Genomic DNA, 17873 nt, shown 5'->3' on the forward strand with positions numbered 1-17873 from the left:
CATAGTGGATTTTACCTCATGCAACCTCCTTGTACTTGGATGTTGCTGTCGTCCGTCTTTTTGTCACTGACACTGGCATTCAATAATAATCCTGGCATTCCTTGATTCTTCAAGGTGAGAGCCACACTCTCCCCCATATCTTTCTGAGTCACCTACTTAGATTTATCTGCAGTTAATATGAGAGCTTCCCCATTCTATTAACTATTGGCATTTGGATGTGTATGGTAGAGCGGGGATTTCAGGGAACGGTAATGCACACCTGAAAGTCTTTGACTCGCAAGAAACCTTCACAAATTCCCCCTCCAGAGAGCAATACCACGAGAGGAGGACAGGAAGCTGATCAAGCAGTGTGAGGGCTATTACTCTGTGTTAATACACTCTGTCTACCCCAGATCAGATAAAACACACAAGGACAGGCTAGCTCTTAGAAGAAATGCCTCTTTGCCATCCCGGGGAGAACCATCCATTGCCATGTGCACCGCGCCACTTTGCTATGCTTAGTTTTCCCAGACACTTGAAACCAGGGTCCAAGGTACTGTCGACGGAAGGCAAAAGTCATGACAGCTCTTTATGACTAACACGGCTTGAGTTTGACCATGAATCAAACTTCAAACATTACATGTTGAAGTACCTCTGTTAATGAATTAGATCGAGGGTTAACGACATGGTGCCTGTTGGCCACTATAGGTACCCCCAAAGGACCTCATGAGTAACTTGCCGGCCTATTCAAAAATCACTCATCATTGATGGGACAATTAAGACTTCAGAGGAGTCGTGATCGTTGATCAAAGTGTGAACACTGGTAGGCTTTTATAGAAATAAAATATTGCTTATTGGCATCTATTTCCTAATTGTTATGGAAATGTTATTACTTGCATGATCAGTGTCACATAAATCTGAAAAAAAATCTATTGAATATTTGTTTTCCTCTAAATGCTAACAGCAATGAAAATGTGAATCACAGCAGAAAGATTTAACATATTTATAAAACGTATGTATCAGAATCAGAATCAGAATCAGAATCATCTTTATTGCCAAGTATGTAGAACACACAAGGAATTTGTTTCCGGTAGAACACGCTGCACTAGTAAAAAAACTACTAAGTGGCACTATACAGTTCCATTTTGGCTACTGTTGAAAGAGTTCAAAGAGTTAATGGCTTGGGGGAAGAAGCTGTTTAAATGTCTGCTGGATTTGGTGCGCATGGATCGGTAGCGCCTGCCTGAGGGGAGTAGCTGGAAAAGGTGGTGGGCAGGGTGCGGACGGTCCAGTAGTATTTTCCGCGCCCGAGTTTGGATTCTTGCAGTGTGCAAGTCCTCGAGAGTGGGTATTTGTTTATAACATGAAAAAAAACTGGAAAAAATAAAGGAAAAACAATAAAATATGTTTCTTTTGTTTTCATGAGTCCACGTGTAAACTAAATTACATCAAAATCTGTTTTTAGTCCACGGTTTGAAGATTGGCTAATTAAAATTTAATTATATTTTAATTTGAAAGTAATTTGAACAAATGTATTATTCTAGTAATGTGTATTAAAGTGGTCATCATTCGCATTAACCAGTACCTAAGAGCTTTCAAAAGAAAAAGGTTGACCCTCCTTTAGCTGGCCAAAATGTATCATCTGCATTGCTGAGGCAAAATATAAATAAATAAATAAATAAATAAATAAATAAATAAATAAATAAATAAAGAAAGAAAGAAAGAAAGAAAGAAAGAAAGAAAGAAAGAAAGAAAGAAAGAAAGAAAGAAAGAAAGAAAGAAAGAAAGAAAGAAAGAAAGAAAGAAAGAAACAAACAAACAAAGAAAGAGACATTGAAGCCTTTGGTTCCAAGCTCCGTCATGAACGACTCGATCGGTTCTTCTTCCAAATGAATGGTTGACGTGGGATCATCGCATATAGAAAATAAGATACAGAAAACCTTTATTTGTCACACAGTGGGGAAATCTCCTTTGTTAATCATGTTAATCAAACCCGAGGGCGTGCAAGTAGAAAATTCTAAAATAGATGTATTAAAAGACACATGATTGGAGAAAGGCTTGTTGGGAGTGTGTTCATTGCAATCATATAGGTAGAAGAGCCAGCTGGGATGCAATCCAGTTTGCAACCTTTGATGATGAAACCCGATTTTTTTTCTTCATAAATAAACAAGAATCCACTCGAGATTGCCGAGTGGCAAAACAAAGAAAATTAGGTCCCATGTCTGCTGCCTGGAACTCGGCACCAATGCGTCAACAAAGCTCCTTATTTGCATGCCACTCTGCGGATGATCTAGGATGGTTCGGATTCTGAAGGGTTGTCTGTTGAAATGATTTTGATTGACCTCATTGGGATCGGACTTTCCCTCGTTACAAGTAAAAATGCTTACAATTGTTTTTTGGTACTGTCCATTCAAAGATTTTTGGGGTTTCGTATATTTTATGTTCTTTATTTTTCACGAAGAGGAGCACCTACTTCATACGGATACTTCATTACTTTATTCTTGTGTCCTGTCTGTTGCAAGAAATAAAACAAATCTGAATGAATACACTGACTGAGTTACCCGCTCAATATCATAGTCACTATATATATGTTTTGATTGTGTGTGTCATTCGGTGAAAGCATTTGCTGTTTTAAAATATACATTTGTGAGGCACTTTTGTTGAAATGACCATTGATGATGTAGTTTTTGGTATTTTTCTCAATGTTTGGATTTGGATTTGCCTTTATTAGTATTAGTATTAGTATTAGTATTAGTATTAGTATTAGTATTAGTATTAGTATTAGTATTAGTATTAGTATGCACTGACTGAGTTACCCGCTCAATATCATAGTCACTCGCTCAATATATATATGTTGAGCGAGTGATACTAATACTAATACTAATACTAATACTAATACTAATACTAATACTAATACTAATACTAATACTAATACTAATACTAATACTAATACTAATACTAATACTAATACTAATAAAGGCAAATCCAAATCCAAACATACCAAAATAATGAAGAGAAAAGAGATGAAAAGAGAAAAATACCAAAAACTACATCATCAATGGTCATTTCAACAAAAGTGCCTCACAAATGTATATTTTAAAACAGCAAATGCTTTCACCGAATGACACATACAATCATTCCCAAACTTCCTACTCAGAGTAATTTGTGGCGAGATCGATAACACTTGCTGTCATCACCAATTATCCCATCATCACCCATGATCATCCATATTGCTCCCATTATTGTCTGGCATGTAATTATTTCATGAGCATTGTCCTTATCATTGTTGTCATAAAAATGACTCAAGATGATACCCATGTAGGAATGCAAAGTAAGTCATTTCTTGTTATGATGGCGGACATTTTATTGAATCGTTGCTATGTCTGCCATTGGCACATTTCTTTGCAAAGTCCCATCTGTGTCATGATCTGGTTGGCGACCAACGGGGGGCGCTGTCGGCCCCGCCTGCACCTGCACAGGTGCTGGTCGTCCCGATCAAATTGGCGACCAGCGGGTAGCGACGTCAGCCCTGCCGGCAGCCTCGCAGGTGCTGGTCGTTATAATCAATGACACTTAAAAAGACACCTGGCACGATCATCCGGTGCCGATTCATTGTTTGTTTGCTGCTTGGTTGCAGCATGCATCGTGTACGTGTTTGTTTAACCTTGGCGGACTTTTACACTTGGTTTTCTTTTGCTACTTTGTATTTTTTCCATTCAGATCATTTTGATGTTTTACATTTTGTTCCTGCTGACTTTATTTTAATACAATTTGTCAAACAACCTCCTGCTCCCTCCTGCCTGCTTTTTGGGATCCGAACCCGCCATCACCACCTCGCAAACCGTGACAGAATGAATCGGCCAACCATCGGATCCCGCAGGTACATCGGACCCGTCTCATTTCCACCCTGTGCCTGGCAATGCTACGTCCACGTTAGCGAAAGCCTCGTCGCGTTTGAATCGCGTCACTCGACGAGCCGCAACGTCCACGTAAACGTCCGGCCGAGACCTCCTTCCAGGTGGCCGTCCAGGGTGAAACTGGGTGACTGGCATTGCACGCCCACGTCCAGCCACGCTGTCGTCGTGCATGACGAATTGAGTCTCATCCACGACGAGCCGTGCAACGTCCGCGTCAACGTCAGTCCGAGACCCCACTCACCGCTGGATCCCGGAGCGGCTCTGGACCCGTCTCGTTACCCCGGAGCCGGGCAGTTCACGCCCACGTCGGCGTCCGGCCGAGACCTGGTCCCATACGGCCGTACGGGGTGCCATTCTGCGCCTGGCAGTCGACGTCCACGCAGAGCCATGCGCCGTCGCGTGAACGTGCGAGAGGGATCGCGCTCACGCCCACGGCGATCCGTGCCGCGTCTTCGTCCACCCCAGGCCGAGTCCCGTTCCCATCAGGCCGCCGCCCGTCGTATGCTGGAGAGGCAGCGGTTGCCCTCTCCACCGACCGTTCCCTGGCGAGTGGACCTTTTGGGAGACTGTTGGGACTTCTGGAAGCAGCCCCTTGAAGGGGGGGTACTGTCATGATCTGGTTGGCGACCAACGGGGGGCGCTGTCGGCCCCGCCTGCACCTGCACAGGTGCTGGTCGTCCCGATCAAATTGGCGACCAGCGGGTAGCGACGTCAGCCCTGCCGGCAGCCTCGCAGGTGCTGGTCGTTATAATCAATGACACTTAAAAAGACACCTGGCACGATCATCCGGTGCCGATTCATTGTTTGTTTGCTGCTTGGTTGCAGCATGCATCGTGTACGTGTTTGTTTAACCTTGGCGGACTTTTACACTTGGTTTTCTTTTGCTACTTTGTATTTTTTCCATTCAGATCATTTTGATGTTTTACATTTTGTTCCTGCTGACTTTATTTTAATACAATTTGTCAAACAACCTCCTGCTCCCTCCTGCCTGCTTTTTGGGATCCGAACCCGCCATCACCACCTCGCAAACCGTGACAATCTGTATTTATTACACGTTGGCGATACATTATATTGTACTCTGTAAACTTTATCCCAAAAAGTATTTTGTAACATTATTATTATTATTATTATTATTATTATTATTATTATTATTATTTATTTATTTTTAAACAGAACATGGTCCAGTGATACAGTGGTTAGTGCAAGGTCCTCACAGTGCAGAGGTGGTGGGTTTGATCCCTGTGAGGAGTTTACATGTTCTCCCTGAGCCCGTGTGGGTTTTCTTCGGGTACTCAGGTTTCCTGCTACATTCCAAAAACATGCACGGCAGGCTGTTTAAATGTCTGCTGGATTTGGTGCGCATGGATCGGTAGCGCCTGCCTGAGGGGAGTAGCTGGAAAAGGTGGTGGGCAGGGTGCGGACGGTCCAGTAGTATTTTCCGCGCCCGAGTTTGGATTCTTGCAGTGTGCAAGTCCTCGAGAGTGGATATTTGTTTATAACATGAAAAAAAACTGGAAAAAATAAAGGAAAAACAATAAAATATGTTTCTTTTGTTTTCATGAGTCCACGTGTAAACTAAATTACATCAAAATCTGTTTTTAGTCCACGGTTTGAAGATTGGCTAATTAAAATTTAATTATATTTTAATTTGAAAGTAATTTGAACAAATGTATTATTCTAGTAATGTGTATTAAAGTGGTCATCATTCGCATTAACCAGTACCTAAGAGCTTTCAAAAGAAAAAGGTTGACCCTCCTTTAGCTGGCCAAAATGTATCATCTGCATTGCTGAGGCAAAATATAAATAAATAAATAAATAAATAAATAAATAAATAAATAAATAAATAAAGAAAGAAAGAAAGAAAGAAAGAAAGAAAGAAAGAAAGAAAGAAAGAAAGAAAGAAAGAAAGAAAGAAAGAAAGAAAGAAACAAAGAAAGAAACAAAGAAAGAAACGAACAAACAAAGAAAGAGACATTGAAGCCTTTGGTTCCAAGCTCCGTCATGAACGACTCGATCGGTTCTTCTTCCAAATGAATGGTTGACGTGGGATCATCGCATATAGAAAATAAGATACAGAAAACCTTTATTTGTCACACAGTGGGGAAATCTCCTTTGTTAATCATGTTAATCAAACCCGAGGGCGTGCAAGTAGAAAATTCTAAAATAGATGTATTAAAAGACACATGATTGGAGAAAGGCTTGTTGGGAGTGTGTTCATTGCAATCATATAGGTAGAAGAGCCAGCTGGGATGCAATCCAGTTTGCAACCTTTGATGATGAAACCCGATTTTTTTTCTTCATAAATAAACAAGAATCCACTCGAGATTGCCGAGTGGCAAAACAAAGAAAATTAGGTCCCATGTCTGCTGCCTGGAACTCGGCACCAATGCGTCAACAAAGCTCCTTATTTGCATGCCACTCTGCGGATGATCTAGGATGGTTCGGATTCTGAATGGTTGTCTGTTGAAATGATTTTGATTGACCTCATTGGGATCGGACTTTCCCTCGTTACAAGTAAAAATGCTTACAATTGTTTTTTGGTACTGTCCATTCAAAGATTTTTGGGGTTTCGTTTATTTTATGTTCTTTATTTTTCACGAAGAGGAGCACCTACTTCATACGGATACTTCATTACTTTATTCTTGTGTCCTGTCTGAAATAAAACAAATCTGAATGAATACACTGACTGAGTTACCCGCTCAATATCATAGTCACTATATATATATATATATATATATATATATATATATATATATATATATATATATGTTTTGATTGTGTGTGTCATTCGGTGAAAGCATTTGCTGTTTTAAAATATACATTTGTGAGGCACTTTTGTTGAAATGACCATTGATGATGTAGTTTTTGGTATTTTTCTCAATGTTTGGATTTGGATTTGCCTTTATTAGTATTAGTATTAGTATTAGTATTAGTATTAGTATTAGTATTAGTATTAGTATGCACTGACTGAGTTACCCGCTCAATATCATAGTCACTCGCTCAATATATATATGTTGAGCGAGTGATACTAATACTAATACTAATACTAATACTAATACTAATACTAATACTAATACTAATACTAATACTAATACTAATACTAATACTAATAAAGGCAAATCCAAATCCAAACATCATCTGTATTTATTACACGTTGGCGATACATTATATTGTACTCTGTAAACTTTATCCCAAAAAGTATTTTGTAACATTATTATTATTATTATTATTATTATTATTATTATTATTATTATTATTATTATTATTATTATTATTATTATTATTATTTTTTAAACAGAACATGGTCCAGTGATACAGTGGTTAGTGCAAGGTCCTCACAGTGCAGAGGTGGTGGGTTTGATCCCTGTGAGGAGTTTACATGTTCTCCCTGAGCCCGTGTGGGTTTTCTTCGGGTACTCAGGTTTCCTGCTACATTCCAAAAACATGCACGGCAGGCTGATTGAAGACTCTAAATTGTCCATCGGTGTGAGTGTGAGCATAACCTGTTGTCTGTCTCGATTTGTCCTACGAATGGCTGGCAACCGGTTCTGCGTGTCCCCTGCCTACGACCCGAAGATGGCTGGGAACGGTTCCAGCGAACCTTGTGAGGATAAAATTGAACACAAAATGGATAGAAAACAGACATGGCTGAATGGATGTGCCTACGAACAAAAATCGAGTGAGGTTCCATTACTATTGAGGTGCATTTTAGTTAGTGATTGAATAAGACAATCTTTTTTCTTCTCTCATATAAACGGCAGCATTTCAGTCAAGCATGGCCCCACTTTAGTCGCAGAGAACTAAAGCGTTCCCTCTCCTGTGAAGCTCCTGAAGCTCAGTATTGGGAGTATCGTGTCAGGCGACGAATACAAGACACCTGTCCCATTCTTTTTTTTTTTTGTATTGAGCAAACTGTTATTGAATGGAAATTGAATTGTGATGTGTACATGGACGTTTTCTTGTGCTTGTACGTCCCTTGCCGTTAACGTTCATCATGGATGACTTGACAATATATATTCTACCATTGTTGTCTTTGTCACTTCCACTATTGTTGTAATGTGTGTTTGAAGCTTCTATGGTAACCATTGCACTACAGATGCGCAATTCCGTATTTTCTTTCCTTCAATGCGACCTTGTTATTTATTTTATAATACCAATGTGGAAAGGTATGCATGCATATTATACCATTCATATTGAGATAAAAAAATAATATACGTGACAAATTGGTCAAAATAATCTGAATTATATACAGTAAAGTCTCGTTATATCGATATTCAAGGGAGTCCGAAAAAATATCGATACAATCGGGACTATCGATATATCCGACCCTGTTTGCATGTAATTTTCTCCGTGCGTGCATAGAAATAGTATCGATATAACCGGGACTATCGATATATCCGATATCGATATAACGAGACTTTACTGTATATCCAAAACATCTACAGCTTATTTAACGCATCGTTTCTATTCTTCCTTTATGGCGGTCAACCATCAAAATTTCTCTCACGTGCTACAGTAATCAATCTTTACAGCTATTTTCTTTTTTTTCCTGAAAGAATTACTGCCTGGTTTACACAGAAAAAAAAAATATGTTAGCTCCGATCAGTCAAGGACTTCGTTGTAGCGCGCTCAGTATGTAAAAGCCTTCCCGTAGTCACACAAAGAAAGAAAAATATTCACTTGAAGAGGGATTTAATGCCTTTTCTCACTTTTTCTTTGCTCAATTCCCCATCCCTCGACATTTTTACTAGGTGGGCCAAAGGCGGAAATATAATGAAGGAGGCCTCCGGCGATACATATGAGGTGATTGTGGACCACTCCTTCTTCACAGAGCCGGTTTCCTGCGCAGTCACAAACCAACTAGGCAGCACCAACGTTAGCCGTCACGTCGATGTCTATTGTGAGTCTTACCTTGAAAAAAAAGTGCCTTTCGGTCAATTAAACATTTTGTTTCTCAGTCTGCCCGTTCACACTGTACATGGTGTTTGTTTAAACAGTCGGACCTCGCATGGCAGCAGAGCCTCAGTCCTTGCAGGTTGACCTTGGGTCGGATGCTGTTTTCAACTGTGCCTGGACAGGAAATCCCTCTCTTACCATTGTGTGGATGAAAAGGGGTTCTGGAGTGGTGAGTGTTATTATTTCCAAGTCAAGCACAAACTTTTATGGAATGCTTGGAAATATTTAATTGTATTGTGTCTGTTCGTTCTCTCCATAAAAAATGATGGACGTATGAATGTAATAGATTAAATGGATACAAACAAAAAACGTTTTTGAAAGTGTTGACATCATAAAATTACATTTGAGCACTATTTCAGAACCGTCAAGAAAACATAAATGAATGATGGCACATTATTCATTTGGAAAGAGGACACCTCTTGGACACCTTTAAACAAAAAAAGATATACACTGTATATAAATTCTAAATATAAACCTCTTCCTGCTTCTCGACCCAAAAGTAGCCCCTATCCTTTCCTTTACGGGTTTGTGGTGGTACGATGTTTAGCCAATAATACGCTGAGACATTAGAATGTGTTCGGAGTAAAGTGTGACGCATGCAGAATTTGCTCCTATGTGAAGCCACATGACATTTTCCAAACAATCTTGTCAAATCTAAATCATACAACTCCAGCAGTCTTCGAGATCCAGATCTATAAGAAATTGTATATATTTAATTGTTTATATCAACATTCTTTCACATACGAACTTCAGATCATTCGTCAAACTCATTAGGGACTTTATTTAACGTGCTATTTATAAATTTGATCGCCACATTCCAACACATTCATCTGTCACCATGGAAGGAGCACGAACAACGTTATTCCACTGAGCATAGAACCCAAATTGGATTTTAATAATTGAGAAGAGATACCCGTCATTGTTTCTAGTCACCCACATGCTGCAGTGCCTCCCCGCCTACTGTCATTTTCCTTTATTTGTAATTCATATTTGGAAGCGTATCGTGTGTTTTGATAACTTTTTCTTGTTTTTTTTTTCCTCACACCTCTCACAGGTCCTGAGCAATGAGAACCTTCTAACACTGAAATCGGTGCGGCAGGAAGATGCTGGGAAGTACGTTTGTCGTGCTGTAGTGCCAAGAGTTGGCGCAGGGGAGAAAGAAGTAGCTCTCACCGTAAATGGTAAGATGTGTATAGTATTACGACACGTCGTTCTAAAGAAAAAGGACAGTGTAAAGTTTTTGAATCCGCATGTGAATCCCAACGTTAATAAATGTGTCAATTTGACGCCGAAAAGCAACTGTTTGATGGTGACTATTCAGTAAATTTAATTTACTAAGTAGTCGTCTGCCAAACAGTCTTTTGACTTCAATATGACTGTTTGCGTTATTCTGTCCAGCATCACCAGGCTCCATCCGTAGAAGAAAAAAAATAGACAAAGGAAAAATCATAATTGCAATTATTGCAATTAATAATCAGGTGATTAAGGAATAATGGAGACAATTGCAATTTCAAAGAGGATCCACATGAGTCACATGAGCCTATTGTACATTTATTTATTTATTTATTTATTTATTTATTTATTTATTTATTCTTTCATTAATTCTTTTTTTTATATACTGACTAAAACTCATGATTATTGGCCTTGGTGAGAGACCTGGCAACACTCAAACAAATGACTTTTAATGACATTATCAGAATCAGAATCAGAATCAGAATACCTTTATTCGTCCCGCAATGGGGAAATTTTCAGTCCACAGCAGCAATTGAAGAGGGATGGGGTTGGGGTGGGAGTGAAAGGATAGAAAACAAGATATTCTAAGCATAGCAAAATAAAAATGTCAACTGTATACTGTGCAAATGTAGATGTGCAAAAACCGTTCTATAAACAAGACTGTACATGTACTGTACTGTGCAGAATCAAGAAATGCATTTAGATATATTGCAACAACCCATATTTACAAGTGTCCAGTTTTTTTTTTTTTTTTTTTTTCACATGTGATCATTGGGAATTGTGAAGCCTGACAGCAGTCGGTAGGAACGAGCGGCGGTACCTCTCCTTCTTGCAGCGCGGGTGTAATAGTCTCTGGCTAAAGGAGCTACCCAGAGCTGTCAGGATGGGCAGGAGGGGGTGGGAGGGGCTGTCCGTCATAGCTTTTAGTTTAGCTAGCGTCCGTCTGTTGCCCACCTCCTCTAGAGAGTCCAGCGAGCAGCCCACGACAGAACTGGCCCGCTTGACAAAGCGCTCCAGTCTTTTTCTGTCCCGGGTGGTGATGCTGCCTGACCAGCAGACAATGCCATAGTGGATGGCTGATGCCACCACAGAGTCATAGAAAGTCTTTAGGAGTGACCCCTGAACTCCAAAAGACCTCAGTTTCCTGAGTAGGAAGAGGCGACTCTGTCCCTTTTTGATTAGGGCATCCGTGTTTGTTGTCCAGTCCAGTTTATTGTTGAGAGTAACACCCAGGTACTTGTAGGAGGTCACCCTCTCAATGTCCGAACCCTGGATGTTCAATGGTGCAGGTGAGGATTGTTTCCTGCAGAAGTCCACCACCAGCTACTTGGTTTTCCCGGTGTTGATCTGGAGGTGATTCTGCTGGCACCAGTCCACAAAGTCCTTTGTCAGTCCCCTGTACTCCCTATCGTCTCCCTCTGTAATGAGGCCGACAATAGCTGAGTCGTCAGAGAACTTCTGAAGGTGGCAGGTTGGGGTGTTGTAATTGAAGTCCGAGGTGTAGAGGGTGAAGAGGAATGGAGCCAGGACTGTTCCCTGCGGCGCGCCGGTGCTGCAGAGAAGCCTGCCCGACTCACAGTTCTTTACTCTCACGTACTGTAGCCTGTTTGTGAGGTAATCTGTAATCCAGGATGTGAGGTGATGGTCGACTCCGGCATGCCTCAGCTTGTCCCCCAGTAGTCTTGGCTGGATGGTGTTGAAGGCACTGGAGAAATCGAAGAATGTGATCCTCACCGTGCTCCCAGCATTCTCCAGTTTCAGCAACGCCGTATGGAGGAGGTAGATGATGGCATCCTCCACACCGATGCTGGGCTGGTAGGCAAACTGTAGCGGGTCCAGCGATGAGCTTGCCAGCGGTCGCAGGTGGGCGAGGACAAGTCTCTCCAGCGTCTTCATCAGGTGAGACGTCAGCGCCACCGGTCTGTAGCTGTTGAGCTCTTTGGGGTTGGCAATCTTGGGCACTGGGACCAGGCATGACGTTTTCCACAGCTGTGGAACTCTGCCCAGCTTCAGGCTCAGGTTGAACAAGTGCTGGACAATGACACACAGCTGGTCGGAGCAGGTCTTGAGGAGTCGGGAACTGATATCATCCGGACCTGCTGCCTTCCTCACCTGCATCCTCCTCAGTTGGTTCCTCACCTGCGCAGTTGTGACAGACAGGCAGGAACCAGGAGGCAGAGTGGCGGCTGAGGGTGTGGCAACGGTTGGGAGGGCAGATGTTGGTTGTGGAAAGCTGGTCGTGAGAGGGGGCAGGGAGGGTAAGGTCACAGTGAGAGTTGGTGCAGGTGCAGCAACAGGTGAAGTTGAAGTTGACGGTGGGCCGGGGGCGGCTGGCGTCTTGTCAAACCGATTGAAAAAGCGGTTGAGTTCATCTGCCCAGTCCTTGTCTTTTTTGTTCAATGTCACTGGGCTTTTGTGGCCTGAGATGTTTTTCAGGCCCTTCCAGACACCAGCGACATTGCTGGCTTGCAGCTGCTCCTCCATTTTCATCCTGTAGGCCTTCTTCCCCTCTCTGATCTTCCTCCTCAGTGCATTAGTACTACTTGACATTCTGGGAAGCATCATTCACGACGCTGACTCATGGGTTTCTCTTATTTGTCAAGATGCTCCAGCGCAACATTCCGGGATAATCAACAAACTGGTGGCAAATTAAGCCGCCGAAAAAAACCAAGGTTGTTTCTTTTTAGAGGCATGCAGCATGGTGTGTACTTAACACTGACAATGAGGCATTGTACAATTTGAGAGCTAACAAAAGAGTTTGCCTGAAAGCAACTCTGCGCTGATTCAGTGGATGAAAATACATCAAGAAGAAAATGGGGTGTGTGAGGATTTTCTTTTTCATAATCCAGACGTTAGCTTTGCATATCTGAAGGAATGGGCAAATAGCATTCCCCCCGTAGCATCGGATCAAAACCGGGACTTTATATGAACCGCCTTGAATGCAGTTGGAACTGAAGGCAAGAAGAGGCGTCATGACTAATTCTGTTGTTTTCACTTGATTGAAATCTACTAGCGGCCTTCCTTTGATAGCCTCAATAAATAAACAGAATGCACGATGAGAAGAGAGAGAAAGCAGATGGATTGTTTTAATTAGGATTACAATGGAGCGCTACTCCAAGTGTCCTCGGGAACAACACAACGAGCTGCAGATTATTTTGACGTTTTCTTTGCAACATGTGCTCGAGCGAGATTCCAAAGTGTTCTCCTATTTTTCTTCTGAGCTCTGCTGTGTTTACCTCCACCTTGCCTGAATTTTTCATTCAACCCCTCCCATGTTTTTTTGCCCTTTTGAATAATTAACATTCATTTTCCAAGGCACATGAGGCATTTCAATGCATTGTTTTTCGTTTGCGCCAGAGGTGAATCTGATTGTCCGACACGTCAAAGCCTCAACATTGTGCTTATGTACAGTACATGCAGAAGCTTTTGAGTTGCCACATTGTTGCCACTGTCGATAAAGGCTGTAAACCGACTGTGGTATCTCCTTCAATAACAAAAACGTCAATGGCAAAAAACATTTTTTTTTTTTTTTTTTTTTCACGTGACATGCATAAAAGTAAAATACTGTCGTTGTAATGGGACACGTATTATTAATATTCAACTCCATATTAATTCTCAAGCGAGCTCACAAAATAAGCAAACGTATTCAACACAAAATGGCCGCGTCATTTAGGGGAGCAAAGAGTGATGAGGAGAAAAAAACAAACAAACAAATCTGAATTCTTCTCCTCATGCTATCATTTTCATGCACCACGAACGTGGTACCATCTATTTGCAAAGCTCCAAGAACATAACAGAGTGATGGTACCACGACAGCAAACAGAGTCAAGGGTGTCACATTCAAATGTCTTGATTGTTTGTTTTTCCCGTAGCAATCCCCCAAGCCCTTTCACGACTTCATTTAAATTGCATGTGTCATTCTGCCTTGCTCGCTCCGCTGCGGCACTCTGTGTTTCCGACTCCCACGGTGGCGGAGCGCATCGACACAAGGATTGCGGATTTTCCCCGGGGAAGACTGTAATTTAATTATAATCAAACAGCTAGCAGGGGAGGCACTTTGCGTTAAAGTCACTAATGGATACGTATTGCTTACTCTTCTCATACACTCACAAAGAATTTGCTCCTCAGCACCTCAAATGAGGTGACATGATGCAGGGGCGAACATATCCACGCATGTGATTATTCATATCCAACAAAGTACATTATGTTGAAATGCATTTTGAGATTGAAAGAATACTAAATAAGCATCGACCCAGAGGAACTGAAGCAAATGTTCATCATCACTTATCACATAATAAACATCACTATTTTAGGACAAAAGAAAGGTTGTCAGCTCTGCACTGACAGCATCCTCTAACAAAAGATTCTCCCGTCCCTCCTTCAAAATAGAACGTAACTACAGGTGGACAAGTTTCAGACATTGTTCTGCTTCTATAACTGCTTTGTGTCATCTTATTTCACCAGACAACTCAAAAAGCAGTCTCAATTGTATTTTATTTTTTAATAAATTGCTTTTATTCAGAGGGAAATGTAAGTGCTGACGACTTTTGACACCCGCACAATGGTTGCGTAATCAGATTGGAATGTCCACTCCACTGTCAATGCCTCCACCAATGAGTGACAAATTGCACCCAATGCTTTGATGACCTCCCCTGCTGAGATAATGGATGCCAAGCACCACCATGATCACCGTCTTTTGTTTTGTTTTCTTTTGTTTGTTTTTTGGGGGATGGGGGACTTCAGCATGCACACAAGATTTCAACTTGAACAATCTCCTCATTTGCAAGACGGATCCAAAGAATAGATCATTTTATTTTGCTGAGATCACATGCCCTTTTGCAGCCTGCAACTGATTGATCATGACCTGGTTACACCCTGCACTCTGAGAAATAACGCGTGTTTCATGTACAAGAAAATGGTTGCACATTTGTGACGGCAATTGGTCATTAAAAGCAAATGAGTGACTGGTGGAAAAATTGCTGTTGTATTGTCCCTGAAGGACGGAACGATGCGGGGGTCAGACATCATGTGAATTTAACTATTTTTGCGACGGAATTGAATAAAAAGCCAAAGCACTTTACTCAGAGAGGTGTAAAATGGGTCTGGGCGACATGATTGACATGTTTGAATTCACACAAATTAGCCTAAAAAAAGTTCTAAAAAAGATTTTATAAAATCAAAGCTGTCCATCTAAAATGAATAAATTTCAAAAACAAAACATCTATAACTTTTTTCTTGCACTGCGCAGAATGAAAAAGAAAACGAACCGGGGGATGAACTGACTGTGACAGTGACATATTTCCCCAGTGTGGTCACCATGGTGTGAACAGCCCCTGAAGCAAAACGGCTCTTGTCAATCAAAACTGTGAGATCCATTCATAGATGAATTCAAAATATAAACCAGTATATACCCTCTCAGCTATGTTAAACTAAAACACATTGTCATCGAGCCACTGACCAAATTTGAAGCTAAGTCTGTGTATGATTTGCTGAAAAATACATATACTCTTATATACTCTCTCTCTCTCTCTCTCTCTCTCCCTCTCTCTCTCTCTCTCTCTCTCTCTCTCTCTCTCTCTCTCTCTCTCTCTCTCTCTCTCTCTCTCTCTCTCTCTCTCTCTCTCTCTATACATCCATCCATCCATTTTCCGTCCCGCTTATTCCTCAGCAGGGTTGCGGGGGGAGCTTGAGCCTATCTCAGCTGTCTTCGGGCACGAGGCGGGGGACACCCTGAATTGGTTGCCAGCCAATCACAGGGCACACAAAGACGAACAATAGTCACTCTCACACTCACACCAAGGGACAATTTGGAGTTGTCAATCTGCCTGCCATGCATGTTTTTGGAGTGTGGGGGGAAACCGGAGGACCCGGAGAAAACCCATGTGATCTCTCTCTCTTCATATATATATATATATATATATATATATATATATATATATATATATATATATATATATATATATATATATATATATATATATATATATATATATATATATCTATATATATATATATATATATATATATATATATATATATATATATACAGTAAAGTCTCGTTATATCGATATGCAACGGAGTCCGAAAAATATCGATATAACCGGGACTATCGATATATCTGACCCTGTTTGCATGTAATTTTCTCCTTGCGTGCATATAAATAGTATCGATATAACCGGGACTATCGATATATCCGATATCGATATAACGAGACTTTACTGTATATATATATATATATATATATATATATATATATATATATATATATATATATATATATATATATATATATATATATATATATATATGTGTGTGTGTGTGTGTGTGTGTGTGTGTGTGTGTGTGTGACGGGTGTCACAACAGTGACTGTCTTCATCTCCATGATGCTGCCGTATTAATGAAGACGAGACGCATGGATGTGTCTTTTTATTTCTTTTATTTCTGCAACACAGTATGGCAGAAGGGATGGGTGAAGTCGCATGGGTTTCGTCTTGTGATTAACCTGAATCTCCTCGAGATTGTTCTCAAATGCAAAACATTGTAGATAACAAAACAGAATTAACAACGTGTGATCGTATAGTGGTTATTTACAGAAAACGCGAATACAACACAAGTTCACTGTTATTTACAAGACGTCCCTGAACGCATCATGGGCGGAGACTCGGCAGAACACGCGGTGCGCTTGTAATGGCTGGCGCGCAGTTCAACCCGCCACGGACACTCACGGGCAAATGAAACACGACACAATAAACTAAATATTGTTCAATAAAAACGAAATGAAACAATTATTACCTGCAACACAGTATGGCAGAAGGGATGGGTGAAGTCGCATGGGTTTCGTCTTGTGATTAACTTGAATCTCCTCGAGATTGTTCTGGAAACTATGGGCGGGGCATAGTGCCACACTGTGCGCCGTTGCGTCACTTCCTTCATAATTTAATAATCTAAGCGCACAACTCCGTTAGACACACACATATATATATATCGCCCTGCAAAATGTAATATTTCTTCTTATGTTAAGCAGATTCCTTACTTACAGACAGTGTATTTCTTCTTATGTCTGGGTTGTCCCGATTACAGCGTGAAGTACAACATCACAGCTGCCCGACATCGTTGGGAGAACTCAAATAAACCATACATCAGGGGAAAAAAGGAGACATAGATCCACAATGAGGTCTCATGCCCTTCAGTCAGGCCCTGCATGTCCTTGGGTAGATAATGCAATGGGACGAGACACCGCAATACATCGTTTCCATGGACTCTCAAAACGCTTCATCAATCACAGTCTGACGAGAAGTTGGTTGGAACAGAAATGAAAAGTTGGGACACATGCACCTGAAGAGAAAATTGTGTTTTGAATTGACTCTTGTATTTGGTCAAGTTGCTGCACAAAATGAAACAGAGTCATTTGTTATTGTGCATAATCAAGCTAAAAATATATATTTTTGTTTGTTTATGATGAAAATACACAGGGCCACCAACCATATCCAGCACTCAGACTCAACAAGCCTTGCACGGTGAAAAAGGACAAATCAAATGTTTTATTCGGAGTACCCCACCACCAGACCGCATCGTAAGTACTCATTCCGTTAAATAAGCCGTATGTCTTATGTAGCACTCGAACATTAATCATTTGTTAAATCTTCCTAAGGGGAGGTAAACTGCAAAATAACATTAGAGCCTTATGTAACCGTTTGTCAGCATAGCAAAGGGTTGCGACCGTTGTGTCTCGTTTGATTTACATGCGTGATTTGTTCGCGAGGATCCTACCAAGATTTATGTATCTAA

The 17873-nt window shown here is 40.9% G+C and overlaps 1 protein-coding gene across 1 annotated transcript in view; it reads left to right on the forward strand.

The window, feature by feature from the left end:
- The window catches only part of kirrel3b (kirre like nephrin family adhesion molecule 3b), a 183840-nt gene that overhangs the window by 149789 nt on the left and 16178 nt on the right, over nt 1-17873 (forward strand). The window contains exons 8-11 of the mRNA XM_089013637.1: nt 8648-8796; nt 8894-9021; nt 9907-10033; nt 17558-17658. Of these exons, the coding sequence (XP_088869763.1) occupies nt 8648-8796; nt 8894-9021; nt 9907-10033; nt 17558-17658 (505 nt within the window). The remainder of the gene's footprint in view (nt 1-8647; nt 8797-8893; nt 9022-9906; nt 10034-17557; nt 17659-17873) is intronic.

Source organism: Hippocampus bargibanti, linkage group LG14 (genome assembly GCF_051943395.1).
Source record: "Hippocampus bargibanti isolate YZ-2025 linkage group LG14, ASM5194339v1, whole genome shotgun sequence".
Taxonomy (NCBI): Eukaryota; Metazoa; Chordata; class Actinopteri; order Syngnathiformes; family Syngnathidae; genus Hippocampus; species Hippocampus bargibanti.